The sequence below is a fragment of the Fringilla coelebs genome, assembly GCF_963513975.1.
Source record: "Fringilla coelebs genome assembly, chromosome: 5".
Classification (NCBI taxonomy): Eukaryota; Metazoa; Chordata; class Aves; order Passeriformes; family Fringillidae; genus Fringilla; species Fringilla coelebs.
The window spans coordinates 33,319,889-33,345,856 of record NC_140033.1 but is presented as its reverse complement, the minus strand read 5'-3'; the positions used below and the strand labels follow the sequence as shown (position 1 = coordinate 33,345,856).

At 41.6% G+C, this 25,968-nt stretch overlaps 1 protein-coding gene across 4 annotated transcripts in view; it reads right to left on the bottom strand.

Annotated features, from left to right (window-relative positions):
• Positions 1-16,456: 16,456 nt before the first annotated feature.
• MSRB3 (methionine sulfoxide reductase B3) overlaps positions 16,457-25,968 on the bottom strand; it is a gene marked incomplete at its 5' end in the record, with an annotated part of 79,317 nt that continues 69,805 nt past the window's right edge. For 3 of the 4 annotated variants that reach the window (XM_084205594.1, XM_084205595.1, XM_084205596.1), the window contains 2 exons: positions 16,459-18,887; positions 23,860-23,957. In XM_084205594.1, the coding sequence (XP_084061720.1) occupies positions 18,723-18,887; positions 23,860-23,957 (263 nt within the window). In that variant the 3' untranslated portion in view covers positions 16,459-18,722. Of the gene's footprint in view, positions 18,888-23,859; positions 23,958-25,968 lie in introns of all 4 variants that reach the window. The other variant, XM_084205593.1, reaches the window with a different exon arrangement.

Here is a 25,968-nt window from a genome sequence, read left to right as displayed (position 1 = left end):
TAATAGTTTTACTTGGCTTTATAAGCCTGATCCTGTCCCAGTGAACATGATGGGAGGTCAGTTATCAAGCCACAGGGGGCAAGATAAAGCTCTATATGAGTTGCTATTTTTTACTCTTAAAGTTAGTCTTATTGGGCCCAGCCCAACTTCAGCTGAAGTTAATGAAAAGACTCCTGCTGACTTTAATGGGAGTTGGATTGGCCCTATTGTCCTTTGTTGAGTAAAGTAATTTTAAAAGGTCAGGAGGTGAATTAAAAGAAAAAGAAACAACTACATCGATAAGCTTTATTCAACGTGCTCACCTTATAGAGAAGAAGTGTTGTCTTAGCTGGTGAGAGTAGTTCAAACTAGTTCTTGTAGACTCTGCAAGGATAACAAAGTATGGTTTTACTAAAAAAAAACAAGTGGAAATTAAAATTTCTGAGTTCCGATTTAATGATCTCCCAGTGGCTTCTATCTGCTCAATTTACAAATAAAACAGACACCAAAGTTAAACCCTAATCTCAATGAAAGCAATCTTGTGCCAGTGCAATTCCACTGACTAACAGATTTCTTCTTGATGCTTCAATGGATTTCTTCTTGATTGACATGGGTGGGAGAGCTAAAGAAAGATGTTTTGTTTCTAGTTGCTATGGCCAAACTTTGACTTGGTCTATGCACTCTTCTTTCAGGACAGTCGCTTCTCCACCTACACCTGAAGCAATTTGGTAGTAAGTGACAGGGAAGAGAAGAAGGATTAGTTAATGAATCTGCTGATTGTGTAAAAAGGAGCACAGATGCAGCTGATTCTCCAAACGTTCCCTTGGCTCTGAAGGACAAAGACAAAAAGGAAAGAAAAACTTACAGTTGCGCTGTGTGAACCTTCTGGGTTTTGACTTGCACTCTGTGTCCTCTCCAACTCTAAATAAAGCAGAGCACAGGTTTTATCACCATAGTCAGCAGATAAAACTACCAAATGAAAAGTTGCTATTTTTACACAATACTTTTCCATTATAAATTATAGACCAGTCTCCCTTGGAACAACTCTCACACACTAGTTGTCAGAAGATGCTGCTGGCAATCAGCTTCACAAAATTTTTCTTTTCCTGCTTACCCTTTTTACAGGATGCATTTTAAGATCCAAGGGGCATAAAACATGCTAAATTTCTTGGAAAATGCCAGAAGGAGTTTGGTTTTGATTTCTTTGCATTGTCCTTGCTAAATATTTCATGCTGTGAAATTCAGATAGCCTTCTCCAATACAGGAAGTAGCAACAGGAAAATTAAAGTGTGTACCTCCTCACACCCCCCACACCCCAATTTACTGCCATTTTATATATACAAAAATAATCTCTACCAAGCTGAGATGAATCAGAACCATCTTTCCAGCAGATGGTTAAAACTAAAGGGAGAGAAGGATGGCTTCATTGGGCTAATCCAAGAAAGGGAAAAGCCCTCTAAGCAGTTCCCTTTCCAGGCAGGTTAACAGTCATGCTCTCAGCAGGTTCTGACCATCAATGAACTAACCCCTTCCTCCAACTCACCTCCCACTGGGCAGGAATTCAATGCATGAGCAGAGGTCAGTGTTAATACCATCCTGCCAAAGGCATCCAGCTTTCATTCACAAAACAAACCACTTTACTGGCTTCAGAGAGAAAAGGAAGTAACCCAGGAGAAAAAATGCACAAAGATTTCCTATTAAGCAAAAAGCAGTTTACGATATAATACCAGTTGCAAAAGGGTTGAATCCAACATTGATATAATATATCTTTAAAGCAGCTTCTTAAATGAGAATCAATGAAAGATTATTTTGCCCATGTCTAAGCTTAATGGCACACTTACACAAATAAGATGAGAAACTGCAGCTGCAGTGAACACTTGTGCTGGCTGCTGCAGTTTATAGAACAAACATTTGGGATCTATCTGGCTAATCATGATATATTTTTCATGTGATCATCTGTTTATGTTTCTTTGGTTTATATGTCTTGGGGCTGGGCTGCGTGCCAAGGGGCTGGGGGCGGCAGTCAGCAAACAGCTCCCAGTCCCACGGGACCCTTGCGGGACCCTCAGTCACAGCTGCTCCAGCCTCACAAGGGAACAGGTCCCCCCCACTCCTCCTGCCTGTTTCTGAGGATGCAGTGTGTTTGGAGCTGCTCGGCTTAACCCCTCCTGTTCTTCCCACAGCCCTTCTTGCACTGGAGCCATAGACTGGGCATGCATATGTAAGGACAATAGCATATTCTGTTTAGTGCACATTTTAACCAAAAAGCTGTATGGTGCCCTGGGGTAGCTTCATTGGGCCAGTGGTGGAAACACTTATTTCTGTACTTGCTTCCAAAAAATTTTTTTTTCTTATGTGGCTTGTGTCACTTGGCCAGTGGCAACATGAGGAACCCGCCATGGCTGCCTACTAAGCTGGGTACCCTGGGCTGGCCACTGTCCCTGTGTCCCCAAAGGCTCTGTACTGTTGTTCCTGCACCAGACCATCCCCTCTTTCCATATGTAATTCCCATGGCTGTTTCATGGACATCTCCATCTTTCAGCCATGTGCACCCACAGAGGCTGTGCCTTCCAGCGCAGCTCTTTGCCTTGTGCCTCCCCATCCACAGCCCCATAGCTGGCTTGCACCCCGTGTACTGGGCTGATTTCTGCCCTCCCAGACCGCAGCCAGCCGGAGCAAGTTGCACCAGTGAGGGGCCAGCCCATGTCAAGTCACTGTGGTGCCGCTCATGCCCATTGCAGCCCCCATGGCCTCCCTACACTGGACTCAGTGGGTGCTCAGGTGCAGCAACAACACACTGCTACCTGAGAGTCACATCATCAAAGTGGAAGAAAAGAATCAGGGTGAAATCTGGGATGAGCAGCTGTTAAGATTCTGGGAAGAGGCCGTCTGCATGCGAGATCTCCTGCTTCTCTCCCATGGATGAAGCACAGCTAGTTCAGAAAACACTGAAGCAGACACGCTTCTGTAGCCATTGCAAAATACAGAGGTTAGAGGAACCATAAAATAAGCCAGTGATGGCCTATGCCTCCAGGTGGTAAATTTTAGAAGCGTTGATGCTGCTAGTGGGGCCTCCAGCTGTGATGAAGCAAAAATAGGGCTCTCTCAACATAACAGCACTACCCAGGAACTGGCAGCAGGCAGGAGGGTTCAGAGCAACACTTGGAGATGGTTCTAGTTTTAGCAAAGGAGTAAGTCACTTTGAGCCCCCACCCAGAGTGGCTGTACAATAATGAGAAGGAAATGCAGAATGAACCTGGGTAAAGCCACAGACACACAGCTCCATAACAGTGACCCATGTTCTACCTGGCTATTCTGTTGATGGTCACTAAAGTTACTTCCCTGGTTAACAGGCAAATAAATGATATCATTGTTCTCCATCAGTTGTCATGCATCTGCTCTGCAGAGGACCACAGACAAGCAGTGAGAGGGCTTTGTGGGGTTGTGCCATGTGTCCCTCAGCCAGGCTGGGGGCTCATGGGGTTGCTGGCTCTCCCAAAGGAAACTTCAGCTTGACCTTGCCCTTCATCACAACAGAGGCTAGAGACTCCATGGGTCCTTCTGCACACACAGACAATGTGACTTTGGGAGTTTGGCAAATAACAGCAGGGTCTGTTATGCCCTGCCTGCTCACCCAGCACCCTAGGGTTTTGTGGGATGGACATCACCTCTGTCCCCAGAAGGCTGTAAGCCAAAGTAGTCTTACCTACTGGCAGGATCTGAGCCAAAGCATGTAGAAAACTGCTCCTCCAGAAATCCTACCACTGGGATAAAGACAGAGTGCCCATACTTTTCAAATGCCTCACAGCTGAAAGCAGGTCCCACACGGCCTGGCATGATAAAGGATGAGTGTGTGGGACCCTGACTCTCAGGGCTCTGCAGTCCCTGTGGTTATTGGCACAGTATGGAAGGGCAACCCTGTACAGGACTGTCATGCAAAGCTGAAGCATGTTAAATCCCTGGCTGAAAAGGGTGAGTGAGGGTTTCTCTGTGCAGTCTTTACCTCCCTGAAGATGTTTACTTTGCTCCTTGTGCTTCCCCTCTGTTTCCTTCCTCTCTACTTCACACCACTAATACATTAAGCACAGAGTAGCAATGAAACAGAAGAAATGAAAATGCAGTCTCAGCAGCAGCAGCTCTCAAGCTGTGCTGGAAGGAAAAAATTAAAGTAAGATGGGTGGCTGAGGGAAGGGAGCAATGTGCTTGTCTGGCTCGTGGGTTCCCACAGGGAAGTCCAAGCGCAATGATCCCTTCCTTATCTACATCCCCCCATGGCACAGCACTTCAGTCTGTAGGCATACCATGAAGATAGAGGATTGCCATGCAATAGACTCTTCACAATCAGGTGAAGGGTTTATTGCATGGAATTACTGGAATGTGTCCTTGCTAATATTCAGTGTGGCCAAGGAAAAAGAAAAGGAGGTACAGAGAGTGGCAAAGGAAGGAAGTGGGGAAGGAGCTCCTGCTCTAGTCTGGGATGTCCCAGTTCATACACTTTTGGAAAGAAATGATTTTTCATCATGCCTAAAGTGACTTGCACAGTGTAAAGCCTCCTCCTCATTGTTCATTAGCATCACTGAGTCTTTCAGACAGAGCCTGGAGGCCTTTTGTCAGTGTTGAACATCTTATGTCCTGTGAAGGTCATGGGGATGGCTGAATAAGAATAGCTGGCTGCCAGAGAGGCTGGTTGTTGCTGCACTGGCAATTTTTCTTTTCATCAGTCATTTTGGGCAAGCCAGGATGTTCCTTTCTCACAAATCTTAATCTACAAGTAGAGGCCCCAAATTGCTTAATATTCTGGGTGCTGGGGGAATTTCAAATTCCTCCAGGTGGACACATGTCTATAGAAACTCTTTGTAGTATTTGAGACCCTCTGTAATACTTGACTGGGTTCAAGTTTTTTTCTATTTTTACAATAGCAATACGAGAAAGCACAAAGCTCACATATCTGATGATTGCACAAGTGGGATTTTTTGGGGAGGAGGGCAATAATTTCAGTCTGATCTTTTTCCATTATTTTTATTCAATTCTACATTCCTCAGTTCAGCTCTACTTAAACACAAAACAGAAACAATGAAGTGGCCCTTGTGTGAGGAGCAGCACTTGGAAGAGACAGTCCCTGGGAGACCACAGGTGCCGGTGGCCTCGTTTTATAGGATGGCGACTGATATCCACCAATGTCTGGAAACACCAAGCCTATTCACATGAAAAATAAATCCCATGTGAAATATGGGCTTCCATGGATCATCTAGTAAAGGTGAACGTTTTTTATATCATATTGCACACTAGGAAATAAAAACCAAACTGCACTGACAGGATGCATTGACAGTGCCCTTTCTACAGCAGATTTTTATGTGTTTTCCAGAGTCTTTAATTCTCTTACTTCAGAGTCCCTCTCACTGTGGATTTATGACATGTTTCCTGCCTCCCTTCTCCTCATCTGTTCTCCCACATCTCTTACTTGAACTACTTTAAAGTGACACGTTGACGCATATCCATGTGATGAAAGCAAGCACATCGCTCCGGACCTGACAGAGCGGGTTTCTCTGCAGCGTGGTGACCCGGGACCAGCCAACACCCCCAGCCAATGTCTGAGTGCAAATGCAGTGGACAGGCAGAGGGACATATGCCTGGCAGGAAAAAGGCCAAAACCAGGCAGGTAGAAAGTCCTCCATGGAGTAGCCAAGATATTGCTCTATTACCACACTTAGGATGCCTCTCTGGGGCTACTGGGAGAGAAGTAAAACTCTTACTGCTACTAAGTCACAGCCCATGATAGCAGCACTTTGGAGGTCCCCTCTGGAATAGTTACCCTCTGGTAACTTCTGATACCTGACATAGATGTATTTACCCTCCAAACCCAAAGCCAAAGCCACCCCACCACCCACCATCACGTTCACCTGTGACACACACCCTCCACCCTCAATCTTCTTCCTCTTTTTTCCTCTAAGCCCAAGTAGCATCTGCTTGCTCAGCTTCCAGTAGCAGGGGAGCAAGGATAGCATGCAGAGGGATGCTGAGGGTCTCCTGTGTGGCCATGCTTGTCTAGGAACTAAACCAAGTTAAAGGTTCCCCTCTCTCTGACTGCCCTCAGACCACTCATAACTGCTTTTGTGCCCTTAGTTGCCTCCTACATAAATTAAACAAGTCTATCTGTTCCCTGATTGGTTTTTTTCTCTCCTTTCTATCTATGTTCTTCCCCCATTCTTACAGATTCAGTTCAATGCCCAAGAGCATCTGTATTTGCTAATGTTCTGAATGAAATAATTTAAAACATGTTTTGAAGAAGTCCTGCTTCACAATGCACTGCATCTTATGAAAGTGTGAAACCCTAGCATGAGGTTCAGACCCACAACTTAAGTATACCAAATGCTGTAAGAGATCACTCTCCTCTCCCCACTGATGGTCATCCTTGTTCTCTGTCTAGACCAAGGAAATCTCCTTCCTTTGGTCCTTACAAAGAAATGCTTATCTGTAGGACAGCCTCCAAGCTCTCTGCAAGAAGTGAAATGCTGAACACCTTTGTAAAAATATTGATCCTCATCACCCCTTCCTGGAACATCTGTTCCAGGGCAGCCTTTGCAATGGATGCCTTGAGCGGCAGGGATTACTCATCCTGCAGAAACAGCAGCACATGACAGCTCACTGCTTTTGCCTTCTGCTGGGCAGAAGCTTTTGGAGGATGTGCACTTTTAAGGCATGCATTAATTCACCTTTCAAATTATCTGGCTGCTTTCTGAAGCTTTAGAGGCTGTACATGGTCTGGCTGCATCATAAGGAAATTGCTTGTTCCTGGTCAGTACAACCATAAGTTAAATCTCAGCTGTTCTCTGTGTAAATGTGGACATCAATGCTCTGTAATGTTACAGCTATTAAGACCCTTATCACCATCACTAGAGTAAAAAAGAGTATTTTCACTAAAACACTTGTAAAATAATTATGCAAAAATATATAGATCTGCCTTTTGATCTGCTTGCAAAAGCCCCTAAAGGGAGGTGTCTTTAAGGACATTAAAATTTTTCCAATGTTAGCATAAATCTTAGAGCTTGCTCTCGATTGAGATTGGCAAGGAGGCAGTTTATAAAGAGGGCTATGGAATATCATTACAAAAATTCAAACCTGTGAGGTCATGCTCTTCCATAACTTTGCAAAACAGCATGCATTTGGATTATTTCAGACATCTATCACCTGTAATAAAAGTATGAATTGAAAAAAAGCCAGTTCAAAGCAAGGCTTGCACAGAGCTTACCAGCATACCATAGCATTCTGCGGTACCGAACCCAGCAGAGTAACTCAGTGTTGTACAGAAAGGTTCTGTCTCTTGCTTCCTCTAAAACCTCCTGCTTGGAAATTTCATTGGATCCCTCTAGTTCGTCTGCCACAAGAAACAGAGTTCCCTATCCATCTTCTCAACATAATCTTACAGTATTCTGGTCATCTGCCAGGATACTTTGGACGCAGACAAAGAAGCAAGGTTTGAGTCGGAAATAGTTAAAATCTGACTCTGACAGCTGCATAAGTGGGAAGCAGCCTTGAAAGTTCATTTGAAAGTGTGAGAATGAAGCCTGCTGTATACAGAGAAGTGGGGCACTTGTGTGACTTAGCTTAGACGTGGTCCCTCACAAGGTCACTTATTTGCCATCATTCCACCGGGTCTAAATGGTTTGGAGTAGATTTTGGGAAGATTTTGTAACTCAAGTTAACCCTAAACACTAGTCTGTTTCAATACTATAGCTTTGCTCTCAGCTCAGATCTACATGAATCATGTTGGGAGTTCGGCACATTAAAAAACATAAAAATGAGAGTGGGCTGACCTCTAATTCCAGGGAAGTGTCACAGGAGCCCTGTCACTATTTAAAGTCACCTGCCTTCCAGCCCTCATCTTTGAGTTCACAGGTATGCTGGCCATAGTCCCTCTCCTCTTCCAACACAGGCCATGTTTTTAAAGGTTTTTGAGTTTGAGTATTCTGCAGCTGAGCTTCAGTCTTTGTCTTCTCTCATCTTTTTCCATAGCATACTTAATGCTACCAAAAGACTAATGATAAACCTACTTTCAAAGGGACTTAAAATCTAAAATCTTAAAAACTTAAAAATCTTAAAAACTTAAAAATCTTAAAAATCTAAAAACTTAAAATCTTAAAAAGACTGACAGTCTGCATGAAATCTTTTAAGTGCATCAAGGTGGTCATCACAAAGGCCTCTTTGGACAATGCCTTTTCCTGCTTCCTGGCCCATTAAAGCTGGATACACACCTATTCAGTCTGAGGGACACAATTCTGAAGAGTTTGCTGAAGTCAAAGCAGAATTTGTCCCAGGACATCAGGGAGAGCAAAGCGTAGGGTCGCGGAGCACAAAGCACTATGAAGGGGTTTGCAGAATATGGCCCTCAAGCACGAGAAGTGATCTTTTTGCCACATGCAGCTGAGGAGTCTCAAACAAATGTGCTCTGCAATATTGCTCATACAAATGGCATCGGGCTGCGGAAGCATGGAGGAACCATTTCTGCGAGACACTGTCAGCTGGTGAGAAATTTTGCAGGAAAGAAAGCGCACAGCGGCTCCCAGCTGCCTTAGGCTACAGGCATCAAACCTACAGGCAGCCTTGCTGACACTACATAATTGTCCTCAGGTAGGGTAGGCTGAATGGCACCCTTTGAATCACAGAGTTTCATGTCCCTGGCAAATGGAAAAGCAGACATCAATAGATGATGAATATAGTGAGAATTGTATTCTAATTGGAAATAAGATGTATATTACCTTGTACTGGATCAAATAACATGAAGGATTAAAATGGTTGTGCTGAATAATTGAGATCCCAGTTGTATAATTTTTCCTATCATTTTAAAGTTATGCCACGGAACCAGAAACATTCCACTAATAAAAAAGGTTGCTCATAAAAAGGAAAAATATCAAAGAGCCATCAGTGAATAGGAACATTAGAGAGAAAAGAAGAATTTTCCCACTCCTCACCCCTTCTGTATATCCAAGTGCTACTTTATAAGCTTTGATTCTTTATAAAATTATAAACACAGAGAAATTCCTGAGAAACAGCTAGTGTACTCACATCAGACATATGATGATGCTGAAAATTTCTCCTAATTTTCCACCCATGCATTTGAAGTGCTGTGCAATTAGAAAGAATTGGCAATACTTGATGGCAGTAACAGCTGCATCCAGTCGTAAACTAGCAATTCAAAGCAGGAACATTCACCAGGTTTAAGACAACTCCATCTGAAAAATCACTTTCTAAATCTAGGCATGAGTAAACAGATTCCTTTCTACTGGGACTGTTTGTCCCCGGTGCCACACAAAGCAAGGAGCTGTAACCACAGGCACATTCGAAGCCTCTGTGTCATATTACTAGTAGCCTGAAATTCAGACTACAGCCTCTTTGAAAAGATAGTATTTTTCCAGAAATGTTTATTTTACATTTAGAGCTGTTATTGTTATTTCTTCTCAGTGGTGTAGAAGTCCAGTTGGAAGAGTTTTCTTTCCTCTGCATTGAAGCTGAAAATTCCTGGAAAGCCATGACAATATTCAGCATTCATGATTACACAGACAGACATATTTCATGAAAATTGCATAGGCTTTTAATACAGGATTATGAATGAGCTCTAATGTTGAAATTATATTAGATTGGATTTCAGAACGTATTTAACATATTTCCATACAGCAACCTTGGGATGTCTTTTCAATAACAGTGATTATTACAGGCAGGCTGTTTTTTAAGAAAACATTAGTTCAAGGTGGACAGGGCTTCCTGAAAAATGTTCTACATCTTTATGGCTGATGTTTTAGTTGTTTTGAATTAACTTTTTTCACAGCCAGAATGAAATGTTTCACCATATAATTCTTCATGCATGTCTTCAAACAAACTTGGAGCCTTTGCTGTGAATTTTCGAAGCTGTAATATAATCTCAGACATGAAAACTCTTTGTGAGCTGAAGGTGAGCATTTTGCCCTCTGTTATCTGGTTTCTCTAAAAATATAAATATTCTTAGGTAACGTCTGTCTTTTTAAAAACAGTCATTGCCCAAGGTGATTCAAAGGCATCTCTAGGTACCATCCTGTGAACAATCCCAGGCTTACTCTTTTACAGGACTCCAACAGCTGACTGCCCAGCCCACAGACCTTGATATGGACAAGCTGCTTGATCGAGTGGAATGGAGTTCAGATTTATCTCTATATAATGACAAACACATTGAAATTATGCATTGGCCAGGAGGCATTTGGAAAGCAGAAGTCAGTGACTCATTGGGATCTGCTTGTATGAGCAATTTCTCAACCTGTCCTCATAGCACTGGTCCCTGGACCAGTGTCTCAGTTCTGCCATTTTGCCCATTTTTCCTTCCTTACAGAGTTCATACTCCTTCTGTCTGAACAGCAGTGGTTTTAAATGTAGTTAATGTGAATATATCTCTCAAGGTAACTGGGTATGCCTTTGGTGGTTCATGTAGTTGTCTCCTGGAGTTGCAGCGCTTGCCTCTCCAAATTTTACTCACTGCCATAAAGAGCAGATGGACTATTGTGGTACACTGATGCTGCCTGCTATTTGTCTCTCTTCCACACTGGTGTAAATCTGACCTAAAGCTGCAGAAAACGCTTATATTTTACCAGTGTGAGGCACTGAACAACCTTCCTTCAGTCATTAGCAAGTTTGATAGCTCTCATTAGTCTACTTTAGTCACTGGAGAAAAGAGATGTGTGTTTCCTACACTGGTGGCATAAACACTCCCCTCACTTTTATACTGCTGGAAGAAATGTGTATTTTCAGGGCTAAAACAGTAATCCATTCACAGCGCATTTCTGAAACCAACCCTATTCTATTCATCTCACTTAAATGGTCAAAACTGTGAAACTGGATGCCCCAGGTTCTACTCCTAACACCTAATAGAGATTCTTTGAAGGGATATTTTGAAGACATTTGAAATAGGAAGCCCTATGCCCTATTCTCACTGCTGTTGTGAAACCCTAGGTGAGTCCACACAGATGTGAATTTTTATTGCAGTTTAACATTTCTAAACACCATTCTGGTTAAGAATAGGCTGAATCCTCTAAAATTTACTTTTATTTCTTGCCCTCTAACTTGACCGATGGAATGTATCTACTAATTAAAAATCAACAGGAAGCAAATGTCTTCACAGAGGTAAAGTAGTTATCTATGGCAATTGTGGTTTGTGGCGTAAAAGCCAGGAAGGAAAAAAATCCACATTCAGAAAGACGCATACATTTTTAAACAGTATATATGAACTCGTGCATGGCCACCCAGCGAGGGATGGAAATGCCTGGAGACAGATGCTTTCTCCAGAGCGGATTTGATAAGGTATAGGGGACAGTGCCTTTTTAGCCAAGCTATGAAAATTCCTGTCCTCTGAGACAGGGCTTGGCCAGTTAGCAAGGAGGAGCCAAGCTGTGCAGCCCTGCAATGCCATTCACAAGGGATGCAAAACTAAAGTGTATCTAAAAGTGCCTCCATTTGTGGAAACAGCAGCAACCTATCATAATTTTTTTTTTCTTGCTACCCAATATCAACTTATCAAAGAATAATTTATTCTCTTTTTCTACTGGTGACTGAGAAGAAAATCTGGCTTTTAGAAATCTCCATAGCCTGAATAGTTTAATCAACTGAAAGACAAAATAAAATACCAAAGGAAAGTGGAAAACCTACCATCTCACTTTGCATCTGGGTGCAGGAAAAATGCTGCTCCACCATGACCAAAACACTTTTAGATAAAACCCACTTCTGGGCACTGTCCTAACCTTTCAAGAAATCACTTTGCACTGTGAACACTGACTGCAGTCAACACAAAATATTTATTCCTCTCCTCTGAGGATCTTCCACATGCTTTGAGGTACTTGAGTTCACAAGTTAGAATACCAAATATCATCCCTGCTGCATGTGCATCAGTCAGCTCTTGGACGCTCTCCCTCGATGTCATGGTGTCAGTAAGGATGAGTGAAGCTGCCCTTTGCCCAGGCTTCTGTTTGGTTTAAAACACCAGATTTGGTTGTTGCTAAAAGCACCTCCCACCGTGGATGTCCTTGTTTTCCAAAGTAAACAGTCTCTGGCGTCTTGTGACCTGAACACCCCCAAGTGTCTGACCTTGCAAAACAAAAAAATATTTTATTTGAAAAGAAAAATCTGCAGCCTAAATTATTTGAGGCACTGCTTTCCTTCCTCAGCAGGATGCTGGAATGTCCAGGCTGTGGTAGGAGCTGCTTAAACGCCACAGACGTACACAGGAACATATTTGCCCTCTAATGATATATTAGGCAACGGTTTTGAGTTGGCAGGCTACTAAAAGCCCTAGCCAAACAAAGATAAAATTGTAATTTATCAACAGAGAATGCTGAATTCATGGTCACTGGTGACTGCTGGGACTGGTGGTAGCCCACAGAGCTGAAGCTGACAACATAAAGACAACAAACTCCAGATACCATTTGGACTTTTCTCAGCTTTCGGGGGAAAACAAGCTGTTTGGATTTTTTCCCCTAGAAATTGTTCAAACTAGGAACAAGATAAAATGATCACCTTTCTCCAAATCCAGCATGACATGGCTCAAGCAGCAAAAGTGTATGAAAATACTGTGACTGCAACCACCTTCTGCAGCATGTAAAGGAAGGCATGAAGACAGAGCAGTGGGGGTGCATGCAGAGATGCAGCCACGGCTCTGGCTCACTGAGGAGTCAGCAGTGCAGGCTTTGGTGGTACAGACCTCTCTTTTGAGAATATGGTCCATGGCTTTTAGGACTTATATTCTCTGAACCAGTTATTTCAGGGAGTAGGATTTTCCAAAGGCCTCATCTTCCTGTAAAAGATTTTAAGGATTCTTGAAAATATTTTATCTCAAGTATGTTTAGACACCTTTCCCGGTAATTTTTTCCATCACTTCAGATTTATAGGAGCTTTGTTTCACTAAAGTAAGTGATGTTAGACACATACCAGAATGAGGTTAAGAATTAGGACCTATTTTTCACAAGTCTGTGTTATTTTGATTGTCCTGAGTTAAATGTGATCTTAAACGGTGGAAATTTCCATTTCCATGATGGAAACCCATGCAGTTGAAGGTGACTCAGAGGTGCAAATAGCATGGGGGCAAAATCAAAGTTCCTCCTTCCATTTTCCCACCTTCCATGTACCCTTCCATCTCCTGACTGATCTCTAGATGGAAACCAACTGTTCTTACAGCAAGGAATTCAATCTCCTCACCAGCTGTAGCATCATTGCCACAGTGATTTCTGCAAACTGGTCCCAGCACCAACTAATTTCAAAATAAAAATCAGTGAACAGCTAAGAAATCACTAGGGATGCTGGCTGTTACAGACCTAGGGCAAATGTGAAGCGGAGTTCTGGAGGTGAAAGGATCTCTACACCATTACTGACCTTTGAAATTTCCCAGTCCCGGAGGTATACTTTCATGGGAAGAAAAAGCTGTTTCAGATCACACCAGATATTTTCTACACTGCCCAGCAGTTATACCTGAGGATGTTCTCCAGATGTTTGTGTTTCTATGAAACATATAAAAATAAAGTTGTAAATTGGACAAGACAATACTCGAAATGTAAGAACAAGGGCTCTAGGGCAGCCTGGAAAAACATGAACATTAACCAGCCCACACACAAAATCAACTTGTCCTCTTTAAGAGACCAACAAAGATGTATTTTATTTGCTTTTCCAAAGAACTGCTACTTTTCCCACCAGGCGGGTACATACAACTTGTCATGGTTCTTATATTGCCAACAGGCAATTGTTTGTATTTTGGGGAACAGATACTCCTTTCAGTTGGACTTACAAGTGAGAAGTACAAGGTCTAAGCCAAGATGAAGCAACAGTTTAGACAGTTTTATTCCACAGTGAAAAGAAAATAATAATGTGCCATGGTCTGGAAAACTACAAAGGGCAAAAATTGAGCATGCACTGGCTTAGATATCTACAGAGTGAAATGTCTTAACTGTTTGCAAGCTGTCTAACAAGAGCAAAACAGGACTTCAAAGATGGAAGCCTGTTGTCTTTTCTTTTCTGGAACTGTTTCTCTTTTCTGCTGGCTATATTGGCTAAGCAGGATGTCCAAGCAGACTGGCCACAACTCTTAGAAGGTCTTTGGGGAAGGCTTCTGTATTTTTCCTGCATAATTTGGGCTGCTCAAGTGGGTTCCAATCCCAAAAATATGTGGACATAGTGGACATTTTTTTGTTAAGTGCATTTAATACTACACTGGTAGCCTGTGTATGGGGATTTCAGAGTGTCACCTGCCTACACTGCTTGTGGTTTGGCTATTCCAGTGATTTCACTGGGGCATGTTTGCAGGTATTACCTCACCTTTGTGTTTTTTAAGTGACTGTAAAAGGAAGACAGCTGTTGGCAGCTGTCACGGCTTTGATCTGAAATGCCCAGTCAGGCCCTCTGGTGCATGACTTCTCTTTACAACAAAGTGGGAGCAAGCCAAACTGGAATGCAGGTCTTCACATATGCAGGATTAGACATTTTTGCAGGTTTATTGTGGGACCTGTAGGTGACCTCATTTTAATAGTCAATAAAACAAGAAGTATTAGTCCAGTTCCCCTATGTGCTAAGCAACATTTTGTCATACTGAACTTGGAAGCTAACAAATTTGCTTCTGGTGCCATTGAATACTCTGCCATTCATTCTATTAAAAAGTGGGCATATTTATAAAATCATTGATTGCAATGCAGAAAGTGCAAACATCTGTTTTGTTCTCATCCTTATTTCCCTCCCAGGTAAAGGACAAGAGGACTGCTGGCTATGCAGTGACATATAGCACAGACATTTTGTAACAGAATGAACAGTAAGAAAAAATGAATATGTATCCCAAATTCTGTGAGAGAAGATCTAACACAAATTCGATTGGGTAAATGGACTACAAAACAAGGTTAACTGAAATAAGACTGAGACCATTCTGTACAATTGAGTACCAACATTCACATCCACACTTGACATCATGTTTGTGACAATGCATTCTTTGTTGCCACCCCAAGAGAAACCCTGACTTATGATGCTGTCTTATTTTCATGCAGTAGTCACTGTGGTAAATCCTCAGTTTTGTTTTAGTGTAAGAGGGTTTTGTTTTAGTGTATGAGACTTGACAGAGCTTGTGAAAAAGGCCTACGATTCAAGTGCCTTTTATATATGGAAGGCATAAAGCTACAGCAATAAGAGAATCTCAAAGCAGATGGTTAACTGGCCTTGTGTAGCTGATCCTACCACCACTGCTTCCCCCTGTGGCTGGGGCACCCTGGAGAACACCAGGAGCAGCTGGGAGAGTGTCTCTTACTAGAAATTTCTCTGGTTTTGAAGTCTGCCACAGAAGTTTTGGAGTACACATGTATGTTAAGAAAAACTGCATGCCCTGCACTGCAAGACACAGCCTGCCTTGAGCTAGATTGGAGCACAGAGCCATGACCCATGTCTGCTGCAAAAGGATGAATGCCTCTGAATATGTGTCTCAGCACAGCACCTCTGGGCACTGACAGACTGGCCAGGTTGTGCTGGGAGCACAGGGCAAAGCCAGCACAGGGCATCCAGCTCTGCCTCTCCTTTAGTGGGTACAGGGTAGTACCTCATTAAAGACATATCAAACTACTACAGTTTTGAGAGGGAAGTATAATGGATGGGTGGGACACAGAGTCCCAAGGGATTAATTTCTGGACTAAGAGGGATCATACTAAACTTGTAAATAGGTGTGTGGTGTGTCATCTAGACACTTGGCAATGTTTGAGAACAATTAGCAGGGGATTTAATTTCAATGTAACTCTCTGGTTCCCACAAACATGCACATGGAAGCCAGCTTAAACACAGCCTGCAACTCCCACCCCTCCTTTACACCTATCTTTTAAAACCCGCTGCAGGGCTGATTTACCAAGTGGCAATAACCTGCTGCCTGTGCAGTAGTACTCCAAACCTGCATCCTTGGAGATGAAACTTTGGCAGAAACCAACTTACCAGCTACATTTCTCCACTGCAGATGGAGCCTGGGCACTGCAGGGCTCCTATGACATGCTTGCCTGCAACTTACCACATCCCACACTGAATCTTTTGGAAGAGGCCAAAATTTCTGCCAAGTTAAAGTTGAACCTTTCTCTACACATTTCCTTGCTCTGCTGAGGCCTGGGTGTTTGTGATAGTCTCTTGAAAGCTGATAGATGCAAGGATACCTGGTACCCTGCAGTGCTGTCTCCCTGCCAGAAACCTGCTGGAGATGTAAATTATGTACGTAAATTATAATTCTTATGTAAATTATAAAAAATCTTATGTAAATTATACATACATTAAATTATACATACATTATTACTCTATGTATAATATTCACAGTAAGTTAGGGGAAAGCAAAGTAAAACCAGTTTCCTAAGACGCCCTGCAGTGAAGGATGTGGAAATGTAATATAAAACCAGATAAATAAGGAAGCAGAACAGAAATATTTATAAAGAAATTTATTTTATATTTGTGTACAGCAAATATATGAAAACAAATTTGATTTGAAAAATGTATATTTGATTTCTTAAAAGTATTGAACCCTCTTATGGAAAGGTTTTAGTTATTATAAAGGTACAGAAGGCTAAAATTATACTCAAATAATATATGTGTGTGTACATATATATATAAAAACATGTGCAATTTTATATATATATATAGTATATATAAATAACGTGTGACTTACATGATTTTTAAGGTATCTTATTTAAACATCATATTTAAAATAGAGATATTAGAAAATATAGTTTGCTATTTCTACACAATTTGCATTCAGTTTATATAAGCATCTAGAGAGTGCAAAATTTAAACATACAGAAATATTCTATTACTCTATACATTGTGCTCAGTTCCCACGTTTCCTTTGTCATGATCATCACCAGACTGAACCAAACTTGGAGGATTCAATACTAGCCCTTACTAGCATTTTCTAAGAGCAATAAAAGGAAATCTATCTTACCTTGCACTGCGCTGTGATATAGCTTGCGCACAAGAACAATGCATTTCCTATATTAAATGATCTAACTCCCAGAGATCACATACACCTCACCATATTGATTCATTTCATTGCATTCCATATCCTGCAAAAATAAATCTCCTGTAGGACAGCATACATTACTGTGTTCTGAAGCTTATGTAATATATTTCTTTAACATAAGGCAGGAATATACTGAAATTTGATAATACTTAAATCGAACAGCAATCTGAAATTAAACCACATTTATGTACCATATTTTTATAGATGCTGCCTTTTAAAATATTTTTTCATGTTCTTCTAATGTTGTTTAAAAAAAGGCAATTATGACCATTCCATATGCTTTCACAGTAGCTATATTTTAACTGAAGGGTGTTTGAACTTTAGATAATATGTTTATTATCACTGACATAAAAACCTCAATCCTGCTTCCATAAAAATCAGTGGTTGCTTTGTTTCTACTAAAAATAAAATTGGATCCAAACATGCTAGTCACAAAGTTTGCTAGTAGAAGTAAATACCGTATTCATTAAGTCTCTCAGTGTTTAAAGGCAAAGTGTAGCACATACTGTGTAGTATAGCTTAAAGAACAGTATTATCCACAATTCTAAGTGTTATTCAAAAAAATCGAAAAGCAGCTGTGAAAAACATCTCATGGGACAGTGAATTTTGCTACATGAAAATTTCTGGGACTGTGACAGACCTTTTTTAAATTAATTTCTTACACCAACGCTGTCACTCATGCCACTACATTGCCATTGCACAAATTAAAGGCTGGATCTCGTATGCAGTATGCATCCAGACAAGCTAATCTTTAAAACTGGATATGTCAGGAGGGTCTCTCTCTTTCTACTGCATTCATTCCTTAACTTCTCTCTAGCAGAAACTGTCATGTTCCTGAATCCTTGTAGCAACCGACAAGATAAAGAGCCCAGTGTCATCCTTCATCTACTTCACTTTGCAAGTTTATCTCTGCGCTTGCCCATATAATTACCCCCTGCAGATTTCAACTTGAATTCAGATTTGTGTTACACTTGTTGAATAGGCCTCACAAACAGACAAAGCCTCATTAGTAGCCTGCAAAAGTGAGCCTTACTAGTTAAAACCTTGATTTAAATACCAAACAAAGGGGAAACACAGATGCTGAGACAATGTTTTCATCCTCTCAACCACACCTTTGTAATTTTGGCAGTAAATTAGCCAAAGGATGCTTTTAACATCTCATCCATCTCTTTCAGTTGAGAAGGAACAGCCATAACTACAAGTTTTTGCAAGGTGCGGCTGATGCTGGGAGATGGTTGGATACATACGACCAAAGGCTGCATGCCTCACAAGTCAGAACAAAGCAGAGATGTGCTAGGAATTCAGGATTTTCTTATGCCCAGAAGTTTCCTATGGACTGGAGATAAACACAAGTCCCATTTCCCACACAAAAAGGAATAGTGTGTAAACCTAGAGCAACACAGTATCAAGAAGAAACTAATAACTAATGATGTCAAAGCCTCTCCATTTAAAGATTCCCCAAAGCAATCTCAAAGAAAAGAAGAAAAAAGAAAATCTGTGGACTCAGTCAATACATTTTTCAATCCAATTATACAGTAAATGCACTGTCAGGAAAGGCCTCAGTTCTGAAAGGGTGAGGAAGAAGAAGGATGGTGCAAAATGCTTTCATACATTTGAACATTCTTAGGATATAAGAGAGCAGGCAACTTGAAAATTAGAAAACATTCCTTGTAAGCTGTGTGGGATCGACGCAGTTTTCTGCAGGTTTTGCTTCATTCTACAGCTCAGCTTTGCCTGTTGGGGCAGGACTGGCATTAACACTGCCTTCTCCAGCGTTGTTCTTGTCTGCTGGCTTGAAAGATAATGAAGCAGAGTTTGTGCAGTACCGTTTGCCAGTTGGGCGAGGTCCATCATCAAAAATGTGCCCCAGGTGAGCACCACACTGAAACAAAACACAATAGAGTATCACTGTGTCTGTGTGCCGCTCGCTCGCTCGGTGCCATCACTGCGCGGTTAAGCAAGGACTAGCAGCTGCTTCCAAGGAAGTGCACTGGTGCCTACATCGCCCTTTCACGTGGGATATACAGTCTGCATTTATTTGCAGGAGTGATCCAGGAAGATGATCTTCTGAGATACCACAGGTGCCAAAGACTCCAAGCCCAAATTTGCAGGGTGTTTCCTGTCACACCACTGCCTATGCTTGGTTGGACCACCAGCTCTGAGGATCTGCCTGTTTCTGTCATGATTTCATGCCAGCAGCACAGCTAAAAACATGGTGGTGAGGACAGCACTGCCCATGTTTCACTTATTGCTGCAAGGATATCTGTGTAAGAAAGAGACAGCCTCAGCTCTGGGCTCTCCTCAGCCTGCAACCATCTGCTAACAACCCTTGGTAAAAAAAAAATAAACCCTTTGGTGATCCTGGCAAGGACCTAAAGCACTAAAGATATTCTTTGGAGTGTGGTCTCACACTTCTTTTTTTCCCCCCTTTCTATAGCCTGGCACTCTTCTGAGCATCAAGGTCGTTCTGGGTGCACTTCTTGCCCCTGGAGGGGATGGAGCTCAACCCACTCATCTCATAATTCATACACTCTATAGTACATAAAGATAGGGACAGGCAGGTGACTGAAAAAGACCTGTAGTGCGGATATGTAAAATATTTCTTAACTAATAATCTTTGTCTGGGAGTAATTATAAATGGTGATGAATTTCGCTTTTTGTAAGGAATATGAAAGTACAAATGATCTGCTGCCACTTTTGCTCTGTATCAACCAGACCCAAATACTTGCAGTGCTATTCAGAGTGAGCACTACTGATCTTGTCTGTAAGGAAGGTAACAGTCCTTTGCTTTACAAGGACTGCTTTACAAATACAATATTTTGAGGAAGCTAACCCTACTGATCCTTATTCAAAAATTAGGATTACCACCACTGCACATTATGGCTGACAATTTATCTGGATAAGAACTTCTTGTAATTAGTCACTTGAATTCCACAAGTTCATTTTTACAGCATGCCACGAGAAACAAAAAAATAAAACCTTGCACTGGAGAAATATTTATCTTGAACAGGAAAGTCATGCTGCTTTACCAAAGGGCCTTGGCCTTTCAAGTCAATAGCAGATCTCAGTGAGAGGTGGAATGATGTAATTGAGATCACAGACCTGCTCATGGGCTCACAGTCAGACAGCAAAAATTAAAGACTGCAAATTATTCTTAACATTTAATTAATTCATAGTATTCCAAATACATAGAGGCAATAGTGACTATTCCAAACTCTGAGTGAATTAGTGATGGCAAATCTCTACCCTGCAGTTAATGTGTTGCTAATGCTCTCCTGCTGTTATGGCCTCTAATTCACCAAAGCAGCAGGAAACATGTCTGTAGAAGCACCTAAAGTTTCGCCTCCAGGTTAAACCTTCTCAATAGACTGAAAGGCAGGGCGAGGCTCTCACACCAGCTAGGTGGGAAAGAAACTCTGCTTATTTAATGACAGCTGAAACAATAATCTTCACTGCCTTCAGGAGCATGGCAGGTAGACCTGTGAAGCTTCAGTGCTCCCACCTGTCGGCTGCACCCATGCAGACACATCCCACAGCAGGCTCCCTGCTCCTGATGAAGTGTCATTGAGAGAGCCATGGCAGTCCAGAAAGGATCCCAATAACACCCAAAGGTTTCCATCCTGTGGTATCAGCAGAACAAACTCCCTCAGGCAATGGAAAATGGCATGCATGACTGGGTTAAGCAGCAGTTGCTCAGCTTTGTTAGGAAGGAAGATAAAACAAGGGAAGTAAGTAAAAGGAAGTTGAATGGGACCTAGAGAAAACTAAGCTTCAAGCTTTCTTCCTGAAAGACTGCTGTCTTGCCATCTTTTCCTCCATTATCCACTGCTTATCCTTTTTATCATTTTCCTTTATATTGAAGGCCTTTTTAACGTTAGCATGTGCAAAAAACCTGAGCTGTTTCTGAACATGGGGTATCTAACAATGAAGCATTTCACCTGACTATAAGCATACTTTTGGGGTGAAAAAGAAATTAAGTGTCCCAGGGAGAGTATTTTTCTAAATGCTCAGCATCCTAATTAAATCATCTCGTCTCAACTAAGAGTGCTTCAAAACCTCCTGGCTGGAAGTGTTAAACAGATCTTTTCCAGACTAACATTTAACAAAAGATAAATCATTCCCTCTCTACTGGACAGAAATAGAACAAGAGAAACTGCAGAGAGAAATGGTCTATAGAAGTAATATATTCACACACAGACTACAAAGACAATCTATCAAAAAGGTTTTCCTCACAAAACCTGAGAGGCTGTATGAGAGTCCAAGGTAGTCTCATTACACCTTTTTGTGATGGCAGAATCACTCCAGGATTGAATTACTGCAAAATCTGTGACCTTTTGAGATTACCTCTCACCAAAAATTTATGTGGCGATTCTCTGTATAGAGGACTCTATAACTCATCTGCCCTAAACAGAAATGTATTTCAGTCCTTTGTATCGCAGTATAGGAAACCTGGCACTCAGCTGAGAGTACAAAGGATGAATTGACTTTACTGTCTTCCCCACACATAATAGGTGCTGACCATTTTTCTAGGACAGATATACATGCCTGCAGAGCCTCTGGAAAAGAAACAATTATCTGTTGCAGCTTTGCACATAAATATATTGGGCAGAATGAACCGGGACAGTGAAATGGTTAAAGCATTCCAAGTATGTGCTTGGGAGCAGGAAAAGGGGGTTTACTGCTAACTGTCAGTATGCTTGGATCTCTCAAGCCTCCTGGTTCTACTATACTGCTGGGAGGCATGGAAAGCAGCTTGCAGTCAGCTGCTGCAGTTGAGAATCCAAGCTATTGGTGTGCAAATACTACTCTTGTGACTACAGAATTTTATTGATTTGCACAGGAAAAACAGTAGGTAGGGAGACCACAGGGAAAGGGATGCTTGAACAGGACAGAGGAAAAAAGTATTCCTCAAATGCATTTGTATTACCTTCTACCTGACACTAATCACTGACCTTTTAAATACACCCAGGGTGTATTTCCAAAAACTGTGAAAGGTACTTCTAGGATAATCCCATTGATGTATTTGATTAATATTACAGTGATTTTTCCCTGTGTTTGCTTTCTATAATGAAGAACATTAAAAAATATTTCTTTTATTCTCTCAGACAGGTGGGAAGAACTTTCAAAAAAAATCAACTACTTTTTCATCTGCAAAGGATTAATAAGGTTTTGGGTGTAGGAGATGGTATTTCTCTTTGGTACTACCAAGGTCTGTCATACCAACCCCACTGCTTTGCAGGCTGGAGTAAAACTGCATTGGTTTTTTTTTTTTGCAGCTGCATATGTGATTCACACTCCAGGGGCAGATACACAATGGACCAGTATTAGCTGTGCTGAGCATTGGCTGCAAAGATTCTCACCACTCCTCAAGCTATTTTCCTGTGTGACTTGATCATCTGTGGAGTTATTGCCCCAGGAAGCTGGAATAGCTGGTAGGAAGTTGCTACTGGATTGTACAGCGAATATGACCTTGGTTATATTTTCTTCTTCAAATTCTGATTTTAGTTTTGCTTTGATTTTATGGTGTCTGCATGTGACTGCTGCTAATATTGCTGGTCTCAGGTCTTTTAACACTACTTTGTTTGGTAACAGGTAAATGACATTCCCAGATTCCCTGGCTGACCACAGGCTTCCTTGGGCTTCTCCAGGAGCTCTGGCCATCTCCTGAAGTGTGTCAGCAGACACAGGCTCAGCAAGTTGGCAATAAGCAGATTTTAGCACTGTTCAGGCCTACCAAGCAGAGCTAAAGAGACTGGGCTGCATTTTTGATTATGCCAGTAACCAATGCTGAAGCATGAGCTTCCCAATCTGCAGTCTCATTGCTACCTTGCTAGCGCATTTAGGGACGTGGATATTCCCACAAAGTGTTGAAGGGATCTTCTACAGCATATGATCCATGTAAAATCTTCAGAATTTCATAGTATACATGACAAACTAGCAGACACCCTAATTTGGTCATTAACATATTGACCAAATGCTCTATGCAGACTGAAGTTAATGGATACTCTTGAGAGGTTTCTCCACTCACTCTGAACCTTATATAATGAGGTCTGACTGACTAGTAAGAATGCATATTGTCAGGGATAAAATCACTTACCCCCCCCCCCCAACAATGCTGGAAGAACAGCAAATTATCACTGCCCAAATGAAGCTGCTGCTTCTCTCAGGAGGAGTTTGAGAATGTGGAGCTAGAGGACGGCAAGCTGCTGGCTACAGCTGCTGAACGCAAAGGCAGCAGCTTCTCCCTTTGCTAGGTAATGATTATGCCATTCCCTTCACAGAAAGGAGGGCAGCACAAAGGATGACAGAAAGTAGAGCAAGACAGATTAACGGAAAATTTGGGCATGTTTTGAATGACTACTGACTTCATTATTACGGCAGATGGGATTATCTGAGGCAGCCATTAAGACTTTGCTGGGAATGAGTGTTGGGAACTAGTTAGCATGGATGCACAGTAATGTAGAGTGATGGAATCAGCACACAGACAGTTGCTCCACTGCTTTTGACTTCTCTCAACTGTTCACATGTGGAGTCAGTTGGACAGGCTCAGGCTCAGGAGCTCCTTTGAAGGGACCCTCTTCAGGAAGACTATTTTTGTACACTCAGCACCGAGTCCAACCATTTACATCTGCTCTGTTAAATCTCACATGAGACAACAATGTGCATTCCAACGACCCCTTTGTGCCTTCAGCTCATTCCACCCAGCTTTTATGCCTATGACTCATTGTGCTCTCTCACAATTATTACTATTTAATAGAACTGAAAGGTTTGCAAATCTCAAGGAAAGTACAGCACACTGTAATGGTTCTTGCAGCCTTTGCCATTGGAATGGTCTGAGTGTGCTATAAGCTAACCTGACTGCAGGATATCTCAATCCGATGCATCCCATAGGAGAAATCATCGTTGAAAGCAATTACATCAGGACTGATCACATCATAAAAAGAAGGCCAACCTGGAAAAGAGGAACAAGATAGGTAAAAAAAGAGGGTGTCTTTGTGGCAGATAGCATTGCAAAAAGCAGGAGAGAATCACACTTTGAAAAATGTTTATCTGACTCCAGAGCATGGAAATAATGAAATGGAGATTTTTTTTATCCTAAATCACTTAGATACTTTGGAAAACTTCCCCCCCAAGTACAGTTGTTTACAGGAAAGGACTAACCTGCCCTTAGCTGCTCAACCTCCATCTCTGCAAGGATTCCTGCATTCCACTACAAGCAGTGACAGCAGTTTAGCTTGGGGACAAAGGCCCCAGGTAAGCAAATTCAGCTTTAACCACAAGTTAACAAAAAACCCACAAATTCCACCCTGAATATGAACAGCAAGGCTTTATGGAACAGAAATGCTTTTGCTTTTGCAATATAAAAACACTTCAAAAATTAATTGAGAAATTGTAGTTTGGAGCCCCAAAACATGCCTTAACCTTTGCCTTCCCCAAGGCAAACCCAAAAAGATGTGTTCAGGCACTGAACCATCACACACTAGAGGTAGTGACATGATTATTTTTGTGTCTCATATCAAAACAGTAATGAGCGCTTCAGATCAGACATGAACAGGTGGAACCATAACTATGCCCGTGTTAGACACTAGTGGAGGATATGCATGTGGTCTTTAGCCAGAATAAAACAACTGCACTCACTGACGTACGTGTTCAAAGCAGCTGATAGTTGAGCACTGATCTGCATGACCTGACACCAGATAAGGATATGTGTACCTGATCTACCAGTAATGGCCACTTACCAAAATAATGACCTTCCACTCTTTTACTATTCCACACAAGGTCTCCCACTCTCCAGAACACAGGTAAACAAGGCAGTGGTGACTCAGAAGACACCCATTACATAGTAACTTCTCAGCCACTCCTCAAAAGCCATCATAATGCTCCATTTCCTGAGGCGGGGTTCCCACATCAGCAACTGACAGGCTTTACGGTCATGTCAGCATCTACCAGTGCCCATTTGAAATCTCACCAGCTATCTGTCCTTCTCATTCAGTCTCTTGCCAAATACAACAGGCACAGGCAGCTCTTGCTCTCTCCCTGTATTACACATATTGCCTAAGAATAAAGAATTTCCTAGTTTGTTGTCCTAATATTTGTTGAGCATTTGCTATTGATGATTTCGTAAAATGACTTGCAATAAGCTATTAAGAAACACAGCAGTAGCTTTGAATCACTGCATGCAGATGAATGAAGGGTGTATACAGCTTTCCATAAGAAATGTGAGTAAAATTTTCTATACAGTAAAAAGAGAGTGGAAACTATCCACTTTTCTGAACGCAGGTAAAGAAAATGTGCAAATTGGAAAAAGACCGATATGTCTTCATTTGTATCCTAGATTATTAAATATGGAAGATTTATTAGGATGTATGCATAACAAGGATATTTTTTTAAACAAAGAAATGCTCAGAAATGTGTTTCTCTTCCTTTTTGGAACACACATATAGTAGCATTTCTAAGCTACCTAAGTCCTATGCTCACAAGGTGCCTCCTACCACCACAATTGTTTCAACCCCAGAACTTCCTGCAGAAATGAGAAGAGTCATCGCCCTCTCTCCAATTATTACAAATGGAAGAGTTACAGACAGCAGGCAGACTGAGGAGCTAGCACCCTGAACAGGGAAAATATCCCACAAAACAGGAACTCAAAACAATGCAGCAATGCAAACTGTAAAAAACAATTTATAAATCCTTCCCCTCATGCAAAATGTTGCTGTCAAACAACTACCTTCACAAGCAGAAAAGGAGTAAACACATGACAAGTTTTGTAAAAGGGGCTATCCTGTTGACAGAAAAATTGATGTTTCCTAATTGGTGGCTCCTTTCCAACACCATTTGTCATCTTCTTAGCTGGGCCTCTGTCTAATGAAAACTGAGCTAGTCAGAATATTTTTAATGAACCTTATTCATTTGTTTGTTTTTTAATTTAATAATTTTGCAAAGCAGACATACCAGCTTGCCCTTGT